Genomic DNA, 21,922 nt, shown 5'->3' on the forward strand with positions numbered 1-21,922 from the left:
TTGGTGCCACAAACTGGGTCTCTGACCCCCTGGGAAGGGTGGAGGAGCACATCTCTAAGGTGGTACACCATCCAGCCTGGTGTTTGGCACCTTGTAGGAAACCTGGGGATATATTAAGAGGGAATTCCCATCCCCAAAATCCAGATTTCAACCTATAAACAAGGGAAAGCCCTTTAACATGGGTGGAGAAAAAAACCATACTGAAATAAAATCTGCTTGCTGGAAGTCGTGCTCAGTACACACACACACACACAAAAAAAGGCTTTTTGCTATGCTTTGCTCAAAATATCAAACCAATATCTGCCAGGACATGCAATAACCCCGAGCTGCCGGTGGCCGAGGCCCTTCGAGCCTGCACGCCGGCTCCTCGCCTGCCTCTTTCAAGTCCCCAACTGCTCAAAAGGCCACAGCCAGCACAACCCCATGGCTTTTTTTCTTTGCTTCTCTGGTTTGTTGGGGTTTTTTTGCATGCTTTCCACGAGAACTTTTTTAAAAAAAGACCCTGAAAGCATTAAAAAATAATAATATATACACATATATATTTGAAGAAGGCACTGGCATGAAGCCAAGCTCAGTGTTTTTAGCAGAATTAGCTGAGAAAAATCCAGTCCTACACCACAGGGCCTAAGGAAAAAAAAAGATGACATCCCTCCCCTCCTCCCCTAATTTGTCCATAAATATTTGAAACTAGTAGCAATCTGGATTTTTAGCCACTAGCACAATTCCCTTATTTCCTGCACATAAATCAACAGAGATATTTTTTTCTGGGAAATGTTGATTTATATTTAATCACTTAGAAAAAAATTCCCCAAGTAAAATGTAGTTTTGAACTGTTGTAGTTTAGGAAATTTGTAACATATAAAGTATTTGATATAATCCATGGGTTACTTTTGTAACTGACGTGCCTTTTGTAAATGCTTTATTCATATTTATGAAGCCCTAAATAGATCCAAATAAGTTTTTAAATAATGTTATAAAGCACCTGAAAAAATGCAGTTTTAACTGCAAATACTCAGCCAGTTTCTGCGAGGAGTCAGTATCGAGAGTATGTTAAAATATGGCAAGAATCTTAAAACAAGGCAAAATCTGCATGAATTTCCTAGTGAGGAGAAAGAGTGAGCACACTGACACAGCTTTCACTGGAAAATAAAAGGTTACTTATTTGTTAGGTTGGCTTACTGCAAATTTCAAAGGTTTGCATGTATCAGATTAAACTTAGATTCTTTTTTTAGTCCGCATAGATTTTTCTCTTCTCACCTAGGAGCAAATCTCTCCCACCCCCTTTTCTGTCCCAACAACTCTGTTAAGTTTCTCTTTGAGTTTGCTAAAGGAACCTCAAGGAAGAAAAAAATTGATATATTTTTTGCTTATTATATCACCAAAAATCCCCACTTCATACAGATAATGCCTAGTTAGATCACAGAGAGAGAAAAAGAGCATCCCTCTCGCTGTGGAGAGCTGTTGACACATTACATTACACACGTAATTAAAAACGTCAGCTCCAGCCAAGGTGGCCCTGGAGAACCTGCGCAGACCCTTCCGCTCACACCCCACGCACCCCTCGCGCCCCTCGCCCTCCTGCAGAAGCCAGCTGCCCGGTGTGAAACCTCCCAGCAGCCCGAAGAGACCGCGGCGAAGGGAGACGGCGGATGTTTCGGGCCATGAAAGCCCTTGGCACTCCAGCCACTTGTTTCTCTAGTTGAAGCAGAGTTTGCAAAAGTCCCGGGTTTTCAGTTGTTGCTCTCTCTTTTAACCGCTGCTCGCCAGCTCAGATGCAGCTGTTTAATACCTCCCAGGGGTTTTGTGAGGAAAATAATAGCTTACGAAACCTAGCTTCTCCCAGGTTCTACTATTTCAGCTTTATTTCCGAACAGCTGGTCCGTGTCTTTGTCCATCCCCTTCCCTCCCGGCCGCGACGAGAATTCGGCAGGAAACCTCCGGCCGCTACCTACACCCCGAGAGCCACCACTGCTGGTGGTGGGGGTCAAAGAGCAACTCTCAGCCTTGGAAACAGGGACAAAAAAAAAAACCCCAACAAAACCAAAACCAAAAAACAAACCCACAACACAAAACCCCAAACTTCGCGCCCCGTCTAGACAGGTCAAGGTGCAAGATGCTTCTCTCCCTGTTGCGTCTTCCGGAAAGGGGCGTGAACCGGAGCCAAGTGCACAGCAAACACCCGCGCCGCATCCCTGCCCCTTTAGAAGACTTCTTTTTTTTTTTTTTTCCCCTTCTTCTTCTTTTTCTCTCCACCCTCTGCTGATCAAAGTAGGAAGTTTTCATGACAACCATAGTCAAAGGGCCTGCATCGCAAATGAACTCGATTTCGGCGATGTTGATATATCCCAGCTCCATTGTCTCTTTTCAGACACAGTATGAACCCTTCCGGTCTCAATGATTACATTACAGAAGGACTTTCACATGTGGGCTTCATTTGCACAAAGGGGTTGCCTTGCTTCACCACCATCTGGCCACAAATCAGATAAATAAAGGCAGGAGAATTAAAATTAAAGCTCAGAGGGTTTTTTTTTTTTTTCCTCTTTCTCCCCCTTCATCTTCTTCTTGCAACGGGGCCCATTATGAAATCCCTCCCTCCCCCAGTTGCATTCTGGATGGGAAGACTACTTTTTATGAAACCTGGGAAAAGCAAAAAAGTATCTAAAAAAAAAGACAAAAAAAAAATCTGTGAAAAGCAAAGAAGTGTGTAAAAAAAAAAGGACAAAACATAATAAAAAGACTGCAGTCTTTCACTCCCAACCCTGTTTATAGGGCAGAGTAACCAATTTTACAGTAGACACAGTCTCATACAAAATCGCATTTTGCTATTAAAAGTCCATATCATCCACTGGGATCCAAATATTTTTTTTCAGGAAAATACCATGCCCCACAAACCAGAAAATAAAAAAAAGAGCTGGTGGTGGCAGAAGGTGGTGGTAGAAGTTGTGTTTGAAACTTGTGTTCCAAGCTCTGCTGCTTCTTCTTCCTACTGAGATGGGGAGTGAAGAGGCTCAGGCAGTGCTCAAACACAGGACAAGGGCTTTTCCTCTCCCCAAAAAATAAATAAGTGGCAGTTTCTGAAGGTAGAAAATAAAATAACCTATGAAGGTGTTATAGGCCCTACAACAGAAGGTGAGATTCAACCTCACAATCTAATTTCAGCCCTGGCATCACCTCTATTGAGGTCAATGTTGCTCCGGGAAGGATTTTTTTTTTTTTGCAATCTGATTGCTGTAACAATAAATTGCACTAAATTTCATCCCCTTTCTAAGCTACTTCCAGTAACTTAAGTCAGTTGATGGGGAAAGCCACTTTTCATGGCTGTATTTCTTTACACAGAGAGATACTCAGTATTGTGAGCAAAATGGTTTTACTCTTTAAATTCTGGAAAAAAAGATTTTTCCATGTCTATATTCCAATTGATATTCAAGTGTGTAGTCATATCCCCTGCTGCCCCTCTGCAGCCCCTTCCCGTGGCTTCCTGGCTGGTTGGGAACACTCATTGTGAGGGTGGTTGAGCCAAAGCCCACAGATGCCAGAGGGTACCCTGCCCAAAGACAGGGCACCCACCTCTCCTGAACGTTACCACATGCAGCAAAGCCAAGCACCGACCCAGGAGAAAATGCATCCACCCTCTGAAAAAAATAATGAACCTGTGAAATTCATGTGACAAACCCCACTAATTTACAGAAATTATTTTGCTGTATGTGCTTTATTTTGGATGTGCAAAAAAGTTTTTGTACATGTACTGTTGTCTATGTGATGTGATTCAGGCTGAGCATGGCTTGTATTGAACATAATTTTTAGATTTGGGTTGTATTCCCTTGCTACAGTAATGAAAAGTATTTTAGAGATAGCATATGCATAAAGAAGATGAATAAAATCAGAAAAGCATAACTTGCCAACAGCTGGATTTACACACTTTTTGTTTCTCTTTAATAAATTACACATTTGATGAGTAATCTCTGAATAACTTTGTGTTCCATCATTTGTTTTGAGTCAGACTCACACTTTGGGTAGCAACTGTTATTACATGAGCACATTTCTTGTAAACCCATGGACACAGAAGCTGCCAAGATAATATATTAATTTCTGTTGTCAATTTGTTGGGTTTTGCCTAGGGAAATTTTTGCAGAAATAAATGCAACTTGAATTTAAGCGAAGTATTTTTTTGCTGAGCTGCCTGGGTGTACAGGGCTCTAGGCAGTTGAGAGTGCTCTTTCTGAAAGTGTTTTAATAGTAAGAGAGGAATAAGTATTTGGACAAGAGGTGGAAAACTAAAGCCTTTCTTTCTATACTGTGAAGATTTTGAATAGTACTTGTCAATAAAGCAACTCCTATTGTAATTGTACCGGAGACATGGGCCTCCACCCCGAAAAAGCTGTCTCAGAGATACTAACCTCATTAAAATATGAATGAAAAGGCAGCCATCATTGTAATGGGAGAAAACCATTTACTTGGCAACAAACTTTATCTGATATCTTTAGCAAAAATATAAATATGATATCCAGCAGATTTTTCATTACATTTGATGAGGAGGTTGATGAACACACAATTTTTTTTTTTGAGTTTTCAAATAAGTCACAAAATCTGATTCTTCCCTCTCTGTTTTTTCTACAGAGCATTTCAAAATTGGAAGCACCTTCAAATCATTTGAAATCTTTAAAAAGGGGGAAAAAAAGAGAGCTTTGTTTCTTTGGGGTTTTTTTTTTGTGGTTGAAGGAAATGTTTGCATTTATTTTTGTGGGTTTTTTTTTTTGTTTTTTTTTTTTTTTTCCAGAATACCTCATCCAATTTCAAAACAAAACAAGAGAATTCATTACGGACTACTGTGACGACACCTTAATAACAGTCAATTATAGGGTGCTCAAATGCCTGTTCATTACTATGTCTCTGTTAATCTAGTCCTAAATTTCTTGCTTGATAGATACCACAACCAGCCAAGAATACAATTGCATTACAAAGTGCAATGAAATATATACAAAATGTAACTGCAGGAAGTAGGCAGTTTCAAAATAACCAAGCTGTCAATCAAACATTTGTCAAAACAATTAGACATATCTGGTCATTTTTTAAATAAAATATAGACAGTCTCGGAATGAGTAATATACAAAGGTTTAGGTATAAATAGGAATTGTTTCAAAGACTTGGAAATAAGTCTTTTAAAATGTTTCATGTAGTTTAATCATTATCTTTTCATCCACAAAAGTGTTCAAATCATTTTTGATATTAGTTAAAAGTCAATATTTAGAAGCGAAAATTCAAACCTCCTTTGCTTTAGGCTAAAACAGGAGCAACATGAATGCTGAGCTTCTCTAAAGGCTGATGGGATATATAATTAGCTATTATGTTAATTGAATCCACTGTGAGTTTGTTGTATGAGATTTCTTCATATAATATGCAAATAGCTTCGAAGGTTTAGTTTTATTAGACAATATAATTAGAAATCTTCTAAAGGAGTGAATTCTAATGAGGTGTAATAAAGCTTTGTAAAATATCTGTTTGCTGGGTGAGCAGACCACCTGGGCTTAATCAATACCAGGAACTTCATTGTGTAACGGCATATTTTAAAGAAAGTTTAAGAATTTACCTTTCTAGTTCCACTCATCACAGTTTTATTTTAGGAGAGTTCATTTTAGCAAGGAAGAGGGTGAAATTCTTGTCATAAAGAAGGAGGTGAAATTCTTGTAATCTGAGGGGAGGAAATAACTTCAAAAATAAACGATTTGAATTCTGCTTATTTAAAGGAAAATAAAAATAAATTAAAAAAACCTCCTCTCCCAGCTGTAGCATCAGTTATGTGCATCTCGAGACGCTTAAAGTGAAACGTTACATGAGCAAAGTTAGCCATTATTCCTGCCATTAAATGCCTGCTTCAAGCAGATGTACATACTTTAGCTTCTCTAGTGTAACTAATCAGCGTAACTTCACTTTTAGCAAGATAGCCCAACATGTTAATATGTGGAGTTAAGCACTCTCTTCTAAAGGAAGAAATTCACACCAGTGTATTCTGGAGCTGGTCCTGAATTCCACCCTTGCATTCCACTTACTTTAAGACCACCACTAAAGACAAAGCTTAAACTATTTTAGCTAATGCCAGAATGCCAAAAATGTGTAATCTCTCACCTAATTTGCCTTGTTCGCACTTTACACTGTGCCAAAGCTGCACTATTCAGTCTTAATATTAATTGAAAATAATAAAGGCAGGACACTTTGTGCTGGCGTAGCATTCAGAGAAGGGCATTTTTTTCCCCCTCATTGATACAATAATCAGTATCAACACATTAAGAAAGAACCAGAAGCTCTGATTAAAGCAGTAGATTTAACTAAACCAAAACCCCCACATTATCACGACAAGTGCCCTGACAGCCCCGTTAGAGAGGGGAGGCAGAAGACGACCCAAACCACAGCCAGGCGAGGTGTCCATGCAGCCAGGCTGCAGATGCCTAGAAAATGTTTCATTTCTTTGTGCCATACCCAAATATCTCTGGTCCTTCCCTTCACAGAGATGCTGTGCAATGCTCTGCAATGCTAAAAATCCAGCAAACCCATACTTAATAAAGGTGATATTGTGAATTTATTATAAACTTATCATGTCTCATATAAGATTTTATAAACCTGCTGTATCTAAGTCTGACTGGAGACCTAGCTGCTACTAGTAGCTGTCCATTAACGCTTCTCTGATCCACACACGTAAAATCTCTAGCAGCAAGTGCTTGTTCCTCTGAATAATAAGAATCTCAGCACAGCAGAAAAAGATGACATTGTACAAATAATTTTCAGCTGAACCCCCCCCCCCAAAACCTGTGTTTATTTTCCCAGGTTGTGCTCTAAGCTGTTCAGAAGTTGTTTGCAATCTCCCCAAAACTACCCCCTTTCCCACCACCACTTGAGGAAACAAATAGTCAGTCAAAGCCAACCTTCCTCCTCAAATGTGAACTTTATTCACACTCCGTTTTTTTATTTCTTCCTTAGATTCAAAGTGTCTGGAGAAGATAGCCTGGAGCAGCCTTCAGAAATCAGGACCATGCCCTGGAGAATTAGTGTCAGAAGAGGATGTTACCTGTTTGCCTTGCCTGCTATCCTCCCTTTATCCCCTAAGGGAACAAAACCACGCGGATTCTGCCTAATGTTAATTAAATCACTCTGTTAATTATAAGTAAGGTGCTTTAGCAACAAGCAAACAAAGGGCCCTATTCCTCCCTTGCTCTGCAGGACGGACTTAAATGCTCTCAAACGCTGACTGGATAAACTCAGAAAGCAAGAAGAGGCTGCGGAGGGACCCCTGTGCTTTGATCAGCCTTTCCCACCTCTTCCCCAGGCAAAATGAGCTCTCCTAACGAAGGGCCGCTTGCGAGGGATGCCAGATGCCATTAGGAAAGGCTGACTAGGTGGAGAAACAGGGAATAACCCATTTACGCATCTGAGTCTCCAGCAAAGGAGAGAAAATATGAAAAAAAAAAAAAAAGTTTGATAATCTGCTGTGCTGGAGAAGGTTTAAGTGCTCAGTCTCATGGGCCACATCTGGGCTAACAAACTCAACAGGCACCACCACAGGCATTGAAATGCAACTGTCTGTGCTGTTGGTTTGGGCCAACTCCTTGGTGGGGACAGCTGGGGAGGTCTGTGGGGTGAAGGGCTGAGGAGGTCAGGCTGGAGATGAACACACCATCTTGGAGTGCATGGCTGTATGTCACCCCTCATTAGGAGGTCTTGGTGCTGGAGAGCTCATCGTGGAGTCACATCCAGGGAAAGCAAGCTCAGATGAAGTGCTGGCCCACTGGGATTCCCATGGGATCCAGGTCTCAGCTGAGTAACGGTGCATCCCTGGAGCCACTGGTTCCCAGCTGTGGGGTGACACTCCCTACAGATGCCGGCTGTGCCACCTCCTCCCCGCAGGTGACACTCTGCACCTCCTGAACCTCTTTTTCCATCACTGTAAGCAGGTGAGTTGAAAGAGTTGCTACTCCCTGGTGTTCAAAATAAACCATCAGATTCTTCTCATTGCTCTATTAAAGTCATAATTTTAAAGCAGCAACACGCCTGTCAGGGGACAGGCTGTGACTACTGTGCAGGAAATAACACTGATAAAGGGAAACCCCGCTGGAAATTTTTAACTAGTCTTATACATGACAGTAGATAAAAGTTTCTAATCCATGGGCATTTCTATGCTTCATAGATTTCCTTGCTAAAAGCTCAGAATTTCTCAAACTCCTCTGTCCTCCTCCCCCAGCACTTTCTGCTCAGAAAGCCAGGTCTGCAGCCTCCCCCACGCTCCCCAGGGAAATCCAGCACATCCTCCACCGTGCTAAACCTGCACCGGGAGCATCACACGAGCCTCCATCCAATGCTGCTGCTTGCATGCTTCCAGGGCAAGTAAAGGGTTGCAGGTTTCAGCTACTTGACTGCAGCCTTCTAAGACCACCTATAGACTTAAGCCTGTTAAATTAACCTTAATACCTTCATGATTCCTCTGCTGGATGGTAACCATCTGGCCATGACGTCGCGTTGCGGTTAACCTAGGTTTCTGCTCAGGTTTCAGCTGAAATCCCTGGCTTTTGCCCACACTGTCACAGCATGGACCGAGGCTGGGACAAGTTTGGGCTGGGCTATGTCTCTCCAGCATCAGCTGGGATGTGGATCGATGATTCCCACCCCAGCATACCCCAGAGTCAAAGTCACCAACTCTGCCAACTTTACAGTGAGGATACTGGCACATTGCTTGTCCTGTGGCTGTCCTCTGGTGCCCACAATCATTCCTCCATGAGTACAAGGGGTTGGAAAAACAGGTCTCCTCATAAATGATAGTTCCTACATACTTTTATTTTGGCTTTTCTCTTTGCTTGGGGATGCAGTTAAAGCAGCTTAATTTTCATTTAAAACAATCTCTAACATGACATTGGAACAGACTCCCCAGGGAGGTGGTCATGGCACCAAGCCTGACAATATTCAAGAAACACTGGGACAATGCCCTTAGACACATGGTCTGAATTTTGGGATTGTCCTATGCAGGGACAGGGGCTGGACTTGATGATCCTTGTGAGTCCCTTCCAACTCACAACATTCTATGATTCTGTGATTAGTAGCATGGATGCTGCCTAAGGTAGAGCTGTGATAGGTCTCCATTCTTCCTTAGGGGACAGATTTTGTGTCTCCTCTGCCTACTCCATCCCTACTCACTCCACGTGTGTCTGAAGCTACTTACGTACCGCTCATCCCCAGTACAGGGCCACTTCTCATGGCCCCATTTATTGAGCTCTCCCCTACGACAGGGCCACTTCTGTCCTCAAGGTCCCATGTGCACATTCCCAGTTGTACAAGAAATGATGAAATACATCACATTCCTTGTGGACAGCAGCTTGTGGTGACATTGCCTATCCTCAGTCAACAGCAAGAGGTTTTTTTTTTCCTTTCCTATTCCTGGACAGAAGGTAATACACCCTTTCCTTGCCTGAGAAAGCTCTTTCCACCTCTTTTAATCCACCTCAGCTGAGTGACACAAAGTCTTTTGAGAGGACCATAAATTAGAAGACAAAAAGAAAAAAGCTTATTAATGAAATGCAGCCCTGGCTGGGCTGCCATGTGATTTTATAATGTAATTTCTTTTTTATTTCTTAATAGGGTTTTCAGTTGCATGCTGCATTGGTTTTTGAATGTCCAGGAAACAAGAAGTGAGCAGGAGGTTTTTTTCAAAGATCTTACTGCTTCACAAAGTAATATAAAGCCATGGCACATTGTCCATTTGAGGCATATTTTAAAACACTGCACAGCATCACATTATTCCCCACTTCAAAGCATTGACCTTTGACTTTAGCGGGACATAAGCATATACCTACATACTTAATTATGTGTGTCTTATATATATGCTTATACATATGTGTCACACTTAAAGAGGTAAATCTAAGTGCACTGGATCCAGAAGGTCCAGAAGAGCCTCACTCCAGTTTCTCAGCACAAAATTGCTGTCGGTGTGCCCGTGTCCTGAGGAAGGACATCCAAGTGTATTTTAAGGCTACCTGAATAATGGATCATGGAGGCTCAGAGGAGGCCTTATCACTCTCTACAATTACCCAAAAGGAGGGTTTAGAGAAGTGGGGGTTGGTCTGTTCAACCAAGGAACAAGAGAAAGCGCAAGAGGAAATGGTTTCAAGTTGCACCAAGGGCAGTTGAGATTGGATGTGAGGAAGAATTTCTTTCCTGAAAGGGTTCTCAGGCATTGGAAGGGGTTGCTCAGGGCAGTGGTGGAGTCCCCATCCCTGGAGGGATTGAAGAGTCGTGTAGACACAGTGCTGAGGGACATGGTTTAGTCGGGGACTTGTCAGTGTTGGGTTAATGATTGGACTCAATGGTCTTAAAGGTCTTTTTCAGTCTAGGCAATTCTGTGATTCTGTGATCAAGAGCAGATGTGATATAGGTGAGCTCTGCACAGAGAAGAACAATTGGCCACCCAGGAGATTTACCTGTTTTACCCTAGATTCTCTGTGGCAATGCACAGTCCCAGCCTATGTCTTGTACGGTATAAATCCTGCTCAAAACTAGGGAGAGCAGAGTGCTTGTCCCAGCTTGAGGGCCCTTCTCCCCCCTTCTGCTAGGGCTAGCTGTAACTTAACTCACAAAGCTGGGATGCTTGGGACATGGAAAGGGAGCACAAAAGTCATGGGCTTCCCCACTGCTGCTTGATGTCCCCCAACGAGCATCACCAGCATCCCGGCAGCTGCAAGAAAGCCAGGTACTGCCTCTTCCTTCAGTCAGTCTGAACAAAAACAAGGGCATTTAGCCTTTGTGGAAGGTATTTCAGGAATGCTGAAGTTTTGGTGGGTTTTTTGCTTTTTCTTTCTCAAGAAAATCTATCGCAAATATTTAGAGCTGCCCTCCAACACATCTGCCCACATAATGCGCCCAAGGGAAACCAGCAGAAATTCTTAACTTCACCTAAGAGCAATCTAAACTAAGCTTCCCTACCCCCCAAAAAAATTGACTTTGAGTAACTTAGCAGTGGTGAAAAGAGGCCCAGTTGATAAATAAACATCACCAACTAATTCTGTGCAGAGTTATCAGCTATCGCTTACCAGAGGCAAAGGGGATTATCACCCCAGCTGGCAGGAGCGGCCGCCTCTCCGCTGCACTTACAGGTACCAAAGGTCAGCTTCTTCCAGCGGCTTGCTGGGACTCCCTGCCTTTCTCCAGGGAGTTAACCCCCATTCTGCAGAAAACTAAAAGCTGATTTTACTTAAACACTGAGAAATGTTTACACACGTAAGGAAATGAACAGTAAGAACTACTTTCTGGTTTTATCTTAAGGGGATGGTTGTCCCTGAAGCATCCCTTGTGTACAGTTGGGAGGACAAAACCCAAGTCTGGCTGCTTTTCTGTTCAGTGCACGAAGGTACTCAATAAAATTGGATGCTACTTTAGTTAAAAAAAATTGAGAGTAGTTGCTTTCCTGAATTAAGCCTAATTTTCTACAATTAAGCCTTTCTAATTTCTGTCTTGGTTTCTAGAATATTTCTAAGGATGGTAGATCCAAATATTCCAAGCACGTGCATATTTTTATGAGCCATCTGCTTTAAGGATACATTTGATAATGCCTTAGATACAGCTGTGTAGCTTTTCCAGATCACTGTAAGCATTCATGAGTGCTTTTCTACAGCAAAAGAGCATAGAAATCTACAAATACCAAAAAGTCATCCGTTTTCAAAGCAAATGCAAATTAAAGGGGATGATGGCATACACAAAAACATAGTATAAAACCAGGCATACCTGCATGCCATGAGCTACATACCATGAGCATAAATCCATGTTGAACCCCAGGCACCCAGTCCCCAAATATCTGGCTGTCATCGATTCCCCATCCCACAGCGACAGACTCCACGTGATATTCAAGAGATGATTACGAGAGTATTACCCCACCTAGCACTGCTGAAGAAAGGCTCCCACGCTGAAGGGAGTCACAAATAATTAAATGTTTCAAAACACAATGGATATGACATGCTTTCAAAATAGCATCTATAGAATCGCTTCCACTAGGGCGAGGAGCTCTCGGGAGGGAAAGCCCTTTCACTCACTTCAGTTGATTACCTGTATAAAAGGGCTTAATTTCTCTGGAGCGTTTCCTTTCCAAACCACCTCTTTTTACTAAAGCCATTGCAGCAGGAGTAGTGGATACTCAGACAACCCGTGAGATGATGTTTCATACATAGAACTATGAGGACATGGGTCCTGGCTAGATTTAATTTTTAACATGCAATTAAAAAAAAAAAAAAAATGGCAAAAATTTGCCATTCTTACGCTTGTAGTTCACCAGTGAAATGCCCAAACTATTGATCAGAAGTCATCTGACCATGACTTAAGACTTCAGCTCAGAGTGTTTTGGCAATGTCTGGGAACTTTTTCTTGGAAATCACCTTTTCCATCCCAATTCTGGTAACCTAGATCTATTGAGAGATGTCCTTCCTTCACCCAGTTTGACAAGCAGCAGGTTCCTGAAGGATTTCGGCATTTTCTGACTGAGATCCAGCCCAGTTCTTGGCCCATTTCAATACTCATTTAGAAAGAAGGGGCCTCCCAGGCCCCTTGGCCACAGTAACCCATGAGCCACTTGCAGGCTAAAATTTAGCATTTTTTTGGTGGGTTCCTGGAGCTGTGTCCTAAACTGGTGGTGCCATTTTCAAATGCATTTTGATGGAAGATGCTGGATGGTCAGTGGTTTTAAAAGATTGCCTCATCTCTTTCAGTGAAGAAACAGTTGTTGGGGAATGTAACTGCAATCACCCATTAAGAACATCTTGGCCAAGTGAAAAGAATTTCTTTAAAAATTAGTTCAATATGTTAAGATCCACAAATAAATTCTTTAATAAAAAAAATCTGTGCCATTTTAAGCCTGGGTAAAACAACCAGATACCCAAAATCATAGAGAAAGGCAGCACAGAACACATGAACAAAATTTATATAAACTTTTAACATTTGTGGTGAGCTGCTCTTGACTTCTCATGGTCAATGATTTGAAAAACTATCCCTCTCTGACACCCTATGGCTAATTCAGCATCCCTGTCCCATTGACAGCAATAGTACTCTCCATTTTAGCTGATGGGAGCCAAATCAGGTCATTGGAAACTTCTGTGTTTATTACCTTAACATGCTTTTAATTCTTCAGTAGCGTATATTTATATCTGGGCTTCCTGGGGGTTTTATGCTCTTTTTAAGGATAATTACAACCTGTTAGGAAAATGCCCTTAAGTTCTATAAATACATTCTCAACTCTGATCTTCATTTTATACAGATGTTTCCTCTGGGATTTTCTCTCATTTAAAAAAATAATATTTAAAAATGCATATGTAAGGGAGCAAGATTAAGAAATACAAGAGTTTTGGGTAGGCACGCATTGCTGAAATGTTCATTGATTTATGGGCTTTCCCAAGGACTTTATGGGGCATAAACATTTTTACAAGCTTGAGACAAATAAGAATAAAGCCCATTTAGTTTGTAGAGAGACTTGATGGAGATAAATGCAGCCAATCTGGGCTTTCTTATCACCAACATTACCTTTCAGAGGGAAGTTGCGTGGTGGCTGGCTGTTTAAAATAGGATGTCAATGTCCCTGTGTGTGCACAGGTATGAGGCTGGTGCCAGGAGAGATGCAACTGCGTGAGGACACACACACAGGTTTTAATCCCTGTGAGTCTGAATTTGGCTTTCACTGGGCGCTGATGTTCTCCCTGGAAGGCTGGGTGTGTCCACACAGCTGCAATGCCCTCTCTTGGAAATCACCATTTGTGTCTGTGGGACCTTTTTCCTCATCACCTTTGCACTCTCTCTTCAGGAAACTGAAAAACTCAAATCACCGAGCAACTAAACAACTTAAAACTTGGATAGTGTTGGAGATAAGAACAAAAGAAGAATAATTAAGCATCAAAAATCCTATGTGAAAATGACTTCATCCTCAAGTGGGTATAAAACTAATATACATGTGGGACGTTTGAAGATCACCAAAGGCTCATGAGATACTGCGGTGAAATTTAGACCACAGCTAATTTTATCTTCTCTGATGGAATTTTTTCCATTTATCCTCCACTTTCCAAATTTTCAGGACAAACTCTGATTTCTCCTATTTAAAAAAATTCCTATTTTTATTATTATAATTATTTGGATTAGGAACAGCCTTGGGCAAAAGTTGATTTTCTGTAATGTCTTCATGCTGGGTCATGTAGAGTTGGTTGCTCCATGATTAAGACTATTGGTACTACTGAGATGCCAGCACTAAATAGTAGCAACTTTTTAGTGCATCCTTAGTGTGTCTTGCTTCAGGAGAGATAGTGCAAACAAAGCAGAATGGTATTGAAGAAGAATCGGTTTGTTTTGTAACAAAACACAAAATCCAGTTCTTGTGAAAGTCTCTGTTTAGCTTCCATACAACAAAATCTTAGAAAAATCTAGGAGTGGGGAAGCATTTGTTTCCTTCTACAAAACCCCAGGCGTCAGTTCTCCATATAGGAGACAGCCTGGTCCAGTAGATGCTAGCATCAGGCTCCAGGTTCAAGCTCCACTGTTGACCAGGTGAGTCACGGAGTCAGTTATGTGTTTGCCCATCAAAATGTTCAGAAATGTCAACTCTACTTCTATATACGTGCCAGGGGCTGAGTTGGGCTTAGATGGAGATTTTTATTTCCATTGGGATTGTTTGGAGGAATGTGGGGAAGAAGACTGTGAGTATGCTCTGTGTCTATATTTCTCCAGCATCTTTAAGGTGTTGTACTACCTCTTTAGCTTCTCCTTCTTGAGAGAAAGTGCACACCAGTAAAATGGGTGGCTCCCAGGGTAGGAGATTAGACCTATTCACACCCTGGGGGATATTGGAAGTGACAAGAATGTCTAAGAAGAGCTTTAGAAGTACAGCTTATCCTCATTGCATTGCCAATCTGCCTTTTGCTGAGAGCTGCCTGGGAATGGATTTCCCACTGGATTAATTAATTCTAATTATGACCTTCCATCATCTACCCATAAATTGGCTTGGTGTGGACATAGGTGAGATTTCAAATGCAGGCTACACATTAAATATACATATATATATATGTATATCTGTGTGTGTACATACACAAGCAAGTCTCCATCTGGGACTGCACGGCAACTGTGCTGGATGCTGTGTGCGCACACACCACCAAAGGATGTTCCTGTCTCCATTGAATAATGAAAGCCAACCAGGCTGACAGGTACATAGAGCGTGGCATTTCACAAGTGACCTGTACCTTCAATAGCAGATGTTGGATTTCAGTCAGATTTCTTTATTCTTGTTTTTTTTTTCAGCAGAGCTACCCGGCCTCCACTTTCCTCCAACTACACTCAATGTTAGTTTTGTCTCTGGGTTAATTTTCACCTCTCAGCTTTATGTTTCTTTGCTTCCAATGTGCTCTCAGATCTCAGCGGCATCACTTGGGGACACAGCAGTGCCTTCAAGGCTGTGCTCAGGGCTGTTGTAGAACACCACCAAAAGCCCCCACAGCCTCCACTTCCAATACACTGCAGAGCGTGAAAGATGGGGATATATATCGGACACTGACAGATAAATTAATATTAAGAATGCTGTTTAAAACAACACACTGGATAGGGCCTGAGGGGTGCCAAGCCAAGAAAATGACTGTAAATCTTCCATATGCAGCTCACCCCGTTGAGTGTAGAATGTGCAATGTATCTTCTCTCAGTTAACTCAACTTCCCATATTGGACTGGGGGGACGGGGCTGCCCCAGTCTTGCTATTGCTTCTCCTCAGCAGCATCCATTGAGCAGGCTATATTCTCTCTGCCAAAAGACATGGAGGTCTCTCAGTCTCAGTGGGGAGCTCAGCCACTGACACATCTCATGGGTGATGCGTACAGCACTATGAGAACCCAGGCTTGGCCCAGTGTTTTCTTCTTTCCAGGAAAAGTTTTGTAGAAAACTGGTTTTCATCCAGTTTTTTCATCAAGAAGATTAGAAAAAAAAAAGGGGGGGGGGGGGGGACACACAACTATCCCAGATTATCAGAAAGGAGAGAAATAAATAAATAATTCTCCTTTTCCTAATTCTTTGTTGTAAATCTTCCAGCACAACAGTTGCAGTAAGTATCAGCTACTGTTTGTAATCCCTGTGTGTGGAGCCATATGTATTACCGTCTGGATTAAGGCAGTCAAAGACCATTTGATCTTGGTTGTCAATAAATCATATAGAAGGATTCATAGGAATCTCAGAAATTGAAAAGTTATAGTTACCTGTTTGCCTTATAACATTACAAGTGATTCACAGAAATTTTAAGACTGGTGATGTAAAGAAAACTTGTAACTGCTCTAAAAACTGTAGTCATACATAGCTACTCTGAAAATGTTCAGAATGGGTCTGTTTCAAGAGTGTAAAATCTGAATTGCAGGTAATTCCTGCAGAAAATGAGAAAAATTGATACTCCTTTATAAGCTTAATTTTTGAGTGAAAAATAATACTTTACATGATCATATAATTTTGGTGATGCGTATAAGAGCTTTATCCCCTTAAACAACTTTTTGCAAGATCAGAATAATGAGCAAGCAAAGCTCAGAAAGCCTAATTACTTTATCTAAGATGGGGAAACACATGGTAGAACAGTTCCTCCTTAAAGAAAAGCTAAATTTTTTAATGCCTCAACTCCTCCCACAAGACACCTAACCCAGGCACAAATTATTCCTTGATTATTTTTTTGTAGGAAAAAACATTGAGCAAAACGATCTGTGTTTAGGAAATGGGTACTGCCAGGCTAAAAAAAAAAAAAATATTACCCCTGATTTCCCCCTGTCTCTTAGTGCAGGTCAGGCCATCTTTGGGGTCATCCTTTTGGGAAAGCATTGCCCTGAAAGAGTGCCTGCCCTGCAGCCCAGAGGTGTAACGGCAGTAGTGCAGTCCAGCCCCGGGCAGACCTCGGGTGTCTTAACCAGTCTTTTTAGGTTTTGGCTGATGCTTCACATTTCTCTGTACAAAGACACATCACCATTGCATAAACAGAGCAGGTTCTGTTGTCCAGAGCAGGTTCCTAGGAGAAGCCTGATAGCTCCTCTCAGTTATCTTTTTATAAACCGCAAGAGAATGGGAATGTACACTAAGACTTTAAGCTCCTAAGTGTGAAATACTTAATGAAATGAAAGTGAAATACTTAAAAATTTGTGAAATATTTTTCTGCCTTTTTTTTTTTTTTTTTAAGAGAACACTTGTTAATTTTATAGCTCCGTGCTGCAACTGGAAGAAAAACTCCTTCCATTTTTAATTTTCAGAACCCACTTATCACAGGTGTACTGAACGAGCCCCTGAGATGCTCTGCTACAGCATTTCCAAATCATATCCCCGTGTGTTTCACCATTCAGGACTGGAAACCCAGTGAGCCCCTCGGTAGATCTGTCTGGGACCCTGCAGTCCAGGCAAATCCCAGGGCTGACTCCGCAGCAGGGACCGTGAAAAGCTTTCATTGATCCCAGCACAACCTGCTGCTGTTTCAACCCTCATTGTCCCTCGTGCTCACAATGTGCCATCTAGGCGTTTCCTGCTGCTGTTATGAGACACATCCATGGCTGCACAAGGCACTTTTCCAGTCTTTTATAACAGAGTAATGCCTTTATTTGATTGCAAGAGCAAGATCTGCCCTGCCGGATATTTTTGTGGCTGGAAGACCGATGCAATCAAATCAAGCAGATGCAGCATATAGGAAATAAGGACTTCATGCCAGAGAGATGACACTTTGAATCACATGCCATTTCAGACAGAGGAAATGAAAATCCCAAAGAGCCACTGAAGAAATGGAAAGTCGTTTAACGTTTCAATATTTCTGGATCAAAATCTCCAGGTAATAGCTAATACCAGTCTTCATCAGTTTAGGGGGCTTAGCAGTGCCCCAAGGAGACAGAGATGAGGACTCACAGAATCCTAATCTTGGCAGCAACAGTGAGGACAGCGGGTGGTTTATTTGCCTGGGAGATGGGTGGTGCATAGCAGCACATACCTCCTGGAAGACAGGTAGGTAACAAGTCAAGCCCATAGGACACATGGGACCAAAGCTGCTCTTTGTTGTGGCCTCTGCAATGCCTTAAGCAATTTATTAAACAGTCCAACTCACCAATTAGCCATAAACTAAGGCTTCTCACCCAAAAGATGTCATGCTTTCCTCCATCCCCTCCTAGCCTCAGCTGTCACTGAGAACGTGAAGGTGCAAAGAAACCACAAATGTATGACTAATGAGTTCTGAAAGACGCTATGGAGACAGGGAGCAGCTGTATTTTTGTGTATATAACCTGGCAGAGAAGGTGTTTCTCTTTCAACAGCACAAGCAGCCCAGCTGGAGTGGCTTCCGGTACCTTCTTCTCATGGAGAGCAACAGCAGCTGGTAACCAGAGGCAGAACAGAGAAGCCTGTTTGTTGTTAGGGAGATGTATAAACAGCTCTTCAGAGTCACACAGGGAATTTAAAGTAAGAACAGGAAAGAACTGAACATGGTCTGGTAAAAACAGAAGGGACCAGAGGGCATGAGCTGACCTGGTGGACTTGCAGTTGCCTCTGCATCAATCAGCACAGTGAATCTGGGTGTTGCTGCTCCTGTGAGTCATTGGGGATGTGGTGTGCACCAGCACTCGGGAAAGGTGACTTGGCAGCCCTTCTGCCTGCTCCACCACAGGGTAGGGACCGGCTTTCCCACAGGCCAGAAGGACTAGAAGAGAAGAGCTGCCAGGCCGGAAGCAACAACAGGGAGTAGTAAGCAGAGTAAGCTTAATATCACCAAAAACAGACAACAAAGAGCTGTAATAAGAGTTTATGTAAAGATGAGGTGTCTCTTAGAAAAGACAGAGACAGACATCACCATAGAAGCAACTGGGAGAAAAAGGCTGTGCTGAAAGTACAGGAGCAGCAGACAGGAATAATTCAATAGTCCAATACTTCTGTCCTGAAAACTGCACTAGAGGAGTCTTACCCTCCCAGATCTCATCTTCCCATCTCACAGAAGAGGAAGTGGCTCCAGACCTTGGGTCAGCTGAGCCTTGGCCAGTTGTGTTAATGATAGACACTGAGGAAATTTGTGTCACCCAACCGTGAAAAGTAACTGGTCCTGCCAAGTCATCTTGCCCAGGGAGTGCTCAGTTGTCCAGCAATACAGGGTCAACTGGATCACAGAATCATAGAATGGTTTGGATTGGAAGGAACCTTTAACAGACATCTAGTCCAACCCCTCTGCAATGAGCAGGGCCATCTTCAGCTAGATCATGTTGCTCAGAGCCCCGTCCAACCTGATCTTGAATGTTTCCAGGGACGGAGCTTCTACCACCTCTCTGGACAAACTGTTCCAGTGTTTCACCACCCTCGTTGCAAAAAATTTCCTCCTTATATCTAGTCTGAATCTACTCTCATTTAGTTTCAAACCATTACCTCTTGTCCTATCGCTACAGGCCCTCCTAAACAATCTGTCTCCATTTTTTTTCTAAGCCCCCTTTAAGGCTGCAATAGGGTCTCCCTGGAGCCCTCTCTCCTCCAGGCTGAAGAACCCCAACCCTTTCAGTATGTTGGAGAGGTGTTCCATCTCTCTGATCATCTTCATGGCCATCCTCTGGACCTGTTCCAACAGGTCCATGTCTTTCCTGTACTGATTAAAGGCATCTGGGGAGCCGTCACAGGCTAGTGCTAGTGTAACGCAGCTGGTGGGACCTCTAAGCTTGGGAGTTGAGCGTTCCAAAAGTGACACCAATATCTGTCTAATTTTGGGGGCAAGGAGATGACAGAGAAGAAGGAGGAACCCATCTTGCTCTCCCTACTGGGAGAAGGGGATACTCTGCACAGGAGCAGAAGTTCCTTTCAAAGGTAAAGACATCAATATTTCCTGAAATGCTTCCAAAAGCTTGTGGAGACATCAGCATAGCTTAGCCACAGTTACTGCTTCTAGGAATTTCTTCTTGTACCAGAGCTTGTCATTTGGGGCACTGAAGTCCAAGTCAGTCTCCTCTCACCTAGGATGCAGGGAGGGAGAAGATACAGCTGCATGTGGTCATCCTGACCAGAATCAGATCAGGATGACCACATGATGGTGGTATTAAAAAAAGATCAACCAACAGCTAGCATGTATTACAGCTTTGCACATTTCAGAGCTGACTTAAGCCAAGAGCTTTTCTGACACAGGTTAGCGTGTCCTGCACTGTCACTGCTTGGCTGTTCCTGGCTTGCACTAGGGGCTGCCAAAACCTGGGTTATGTGACATGATGCTGTTGTGAAAGTAGCTGGAATTGGCTGGACCAGGCACACTGCAGAGGCACACGGAGGGAGTCACCTGAGCCTGAGCTGCCTTCTCTGGTGCTCTCTGATGGTCTTTTCCATCTTGAGTCACACAGGTCCATTGTCCCAGTACAGTGGAGTCAGTACTGTGGCTAGTCCAGGCCAAGTACAACATGAGATGAGTAGGCTGCTAAATTTGTCAGACTAAACTCCAGATTAGACCAACATTGAAGTCAGAGCAGTTCATTGATGAGTATTTCACTGTGAAGCCCTCACAGAATATCAAAGGGTCTAAGTTTCAATGCCCTGAGGTTAGACAAAAATGCTCAAAGAAACACAAAGCGGAAAACTTGAGCATCCCTGAAAGAGGACTTCAGGGACAGGCAACAAAGCAAAGCAATCAGTATACAGACTATGTGATAAAATGATGTGATGTGTCCCAAAATTCCTGGAAAACATGCCTGTGCAAGAAGTTGAATAGTATTTGTCTCTGAAAAAAGGCAAGGGTGCAGCATTGGGAGGAAAATAATGGAAAGTGATCCTCATTAAAGAAAAACACGAGAGAGGGATGTGCTCATGGGCTGGTTATAACACTGCTGAAGGGTGTCCAGGGAAATGTCAAGAGCAGAGTTTTTCCCTTTTTGCTGCCACAGCCTGGTTAAGATCTGTTTGTAGAAGACTGTAAGCAACATAACTGATCAGCAAGTAAATGAGAGGTCTTTAAAATCTGCCAAGGCTCCTGGATCATTTCACTTTAAAGTCTCTTAAATGCCCAGGACTTCTGACAGATGAAAGCAGAATCAGTTCATTTGTTGAATGCAAACGGAAACTTCTCAAAAAGATTAAGTCTCATTGTAGGGTTAAAAAAAAATCCAGCTCAGAAGTCAGCCTGCAGATTTCTGCCATGGAAGACAGAAAGCACGAGCTTCATTGCTGCAGAGCCAGGTTTCACATGCCAAGGCTGTAAGAGCATTTTACAGCTCCAGTGAGCAAACAACACTACACCTGATGACACAGAAGGTGATGTCTGTCAAGTTTCTTGAACACCAAAGTTTGATTCAGTCTTTCAGGGGAGCTCAGGCTAGGAAATATGGAAAGCTAGAGACTGAAAGGTCGCCAGGAGAAACAGAGAAAGCAGTGCAGAGAGTTTACAGCAATGCTGCATGAAGCAGCAAATATCATCAGTGAGCACTGAGGTTCAGGCAGCCCACACTTCTGTTTCAAGTCTAGAGATAAATCTTGGATATCTTGATAGCAAATTCTAGAAATAAGGAAGCCATATATATAAAGGAAATAATAAAGACATCCAAACATATTACATTACAGGTTTAATCACACTGAGAAATAGTCAGGACTACTCTGGATGAAGACTTTATATTTTATTATGGCAACATGTTTCTCTGTATTCTTTGACCCTGCCTACAGTACCACATTGTCCAGTCCATGGCAGAAATGGGGAGCTGATGATCTACAGGCAGCAGTTGTTATGGAGAGCTGTGCATTGCACAGGAATTACAAGCTAGGGATTGTAATCTCTCTAACAAATGGAGAATTACCAGGAGGACTTGTGCTGTGCCTATGGATTAAGGAATTAATTTTATGCTACCTGCCCAGTTTACTTTGGCTTTGGAACAAACCAAGTTGTAGTGTACGAAGGAAATACTGGAACCTGGAAGCCTAGAAA

At 42.4% G+C, this 21,922-nt stretch overlaps 1 protein-coding gene across 1 annotated transcript in view; it reads right to left on the reverse strand.

Moving 5' to 3' along the window:
- The window catches only part of LOC114818579 (protein canopy homolog 1), a gene marked incomplete at its 3' end in the record, with an annotated part of 2,894 nt that extends 611 nt beyond the window's left edge, over positions 1 to 2,283 (reverse strand). Inside the window, 3 exon segments of the mRNA XM_029085006.1 lie at positions 1,180 to 1,254; positions 1,257 to 1,324; positions 2,232 to 2,283. Of these exon segments, the coding sequence (XP_028940839.1) occupies positions 1,180 to 1,254; positions 1,257 to 1,324; positions 2,232 to 2,283 (195 nt within the window).
- Between the last annotated feature and the right edge of the window lie 19,639 nt (positions 2,284 to 21,922).

Source organism: Antrostomus carolinensis, unplaced genomic scaffold (assembly GCF_000700745.2).
Source record: "Antrostomus carolinensis isolate BGI_N321 unplaced genomic scaffold, ASM70074v2 scaffold20035, whole genome shotgun sequence".
In the NCBI taxonomy this organism is placed as follows: domain Eukaryota; kingdom Metazoa; phylum Chordata; class Aves; order Caprimulgiformes; family Caprimulgidae; genus Antrostomus; species Antrostomus carolinensis.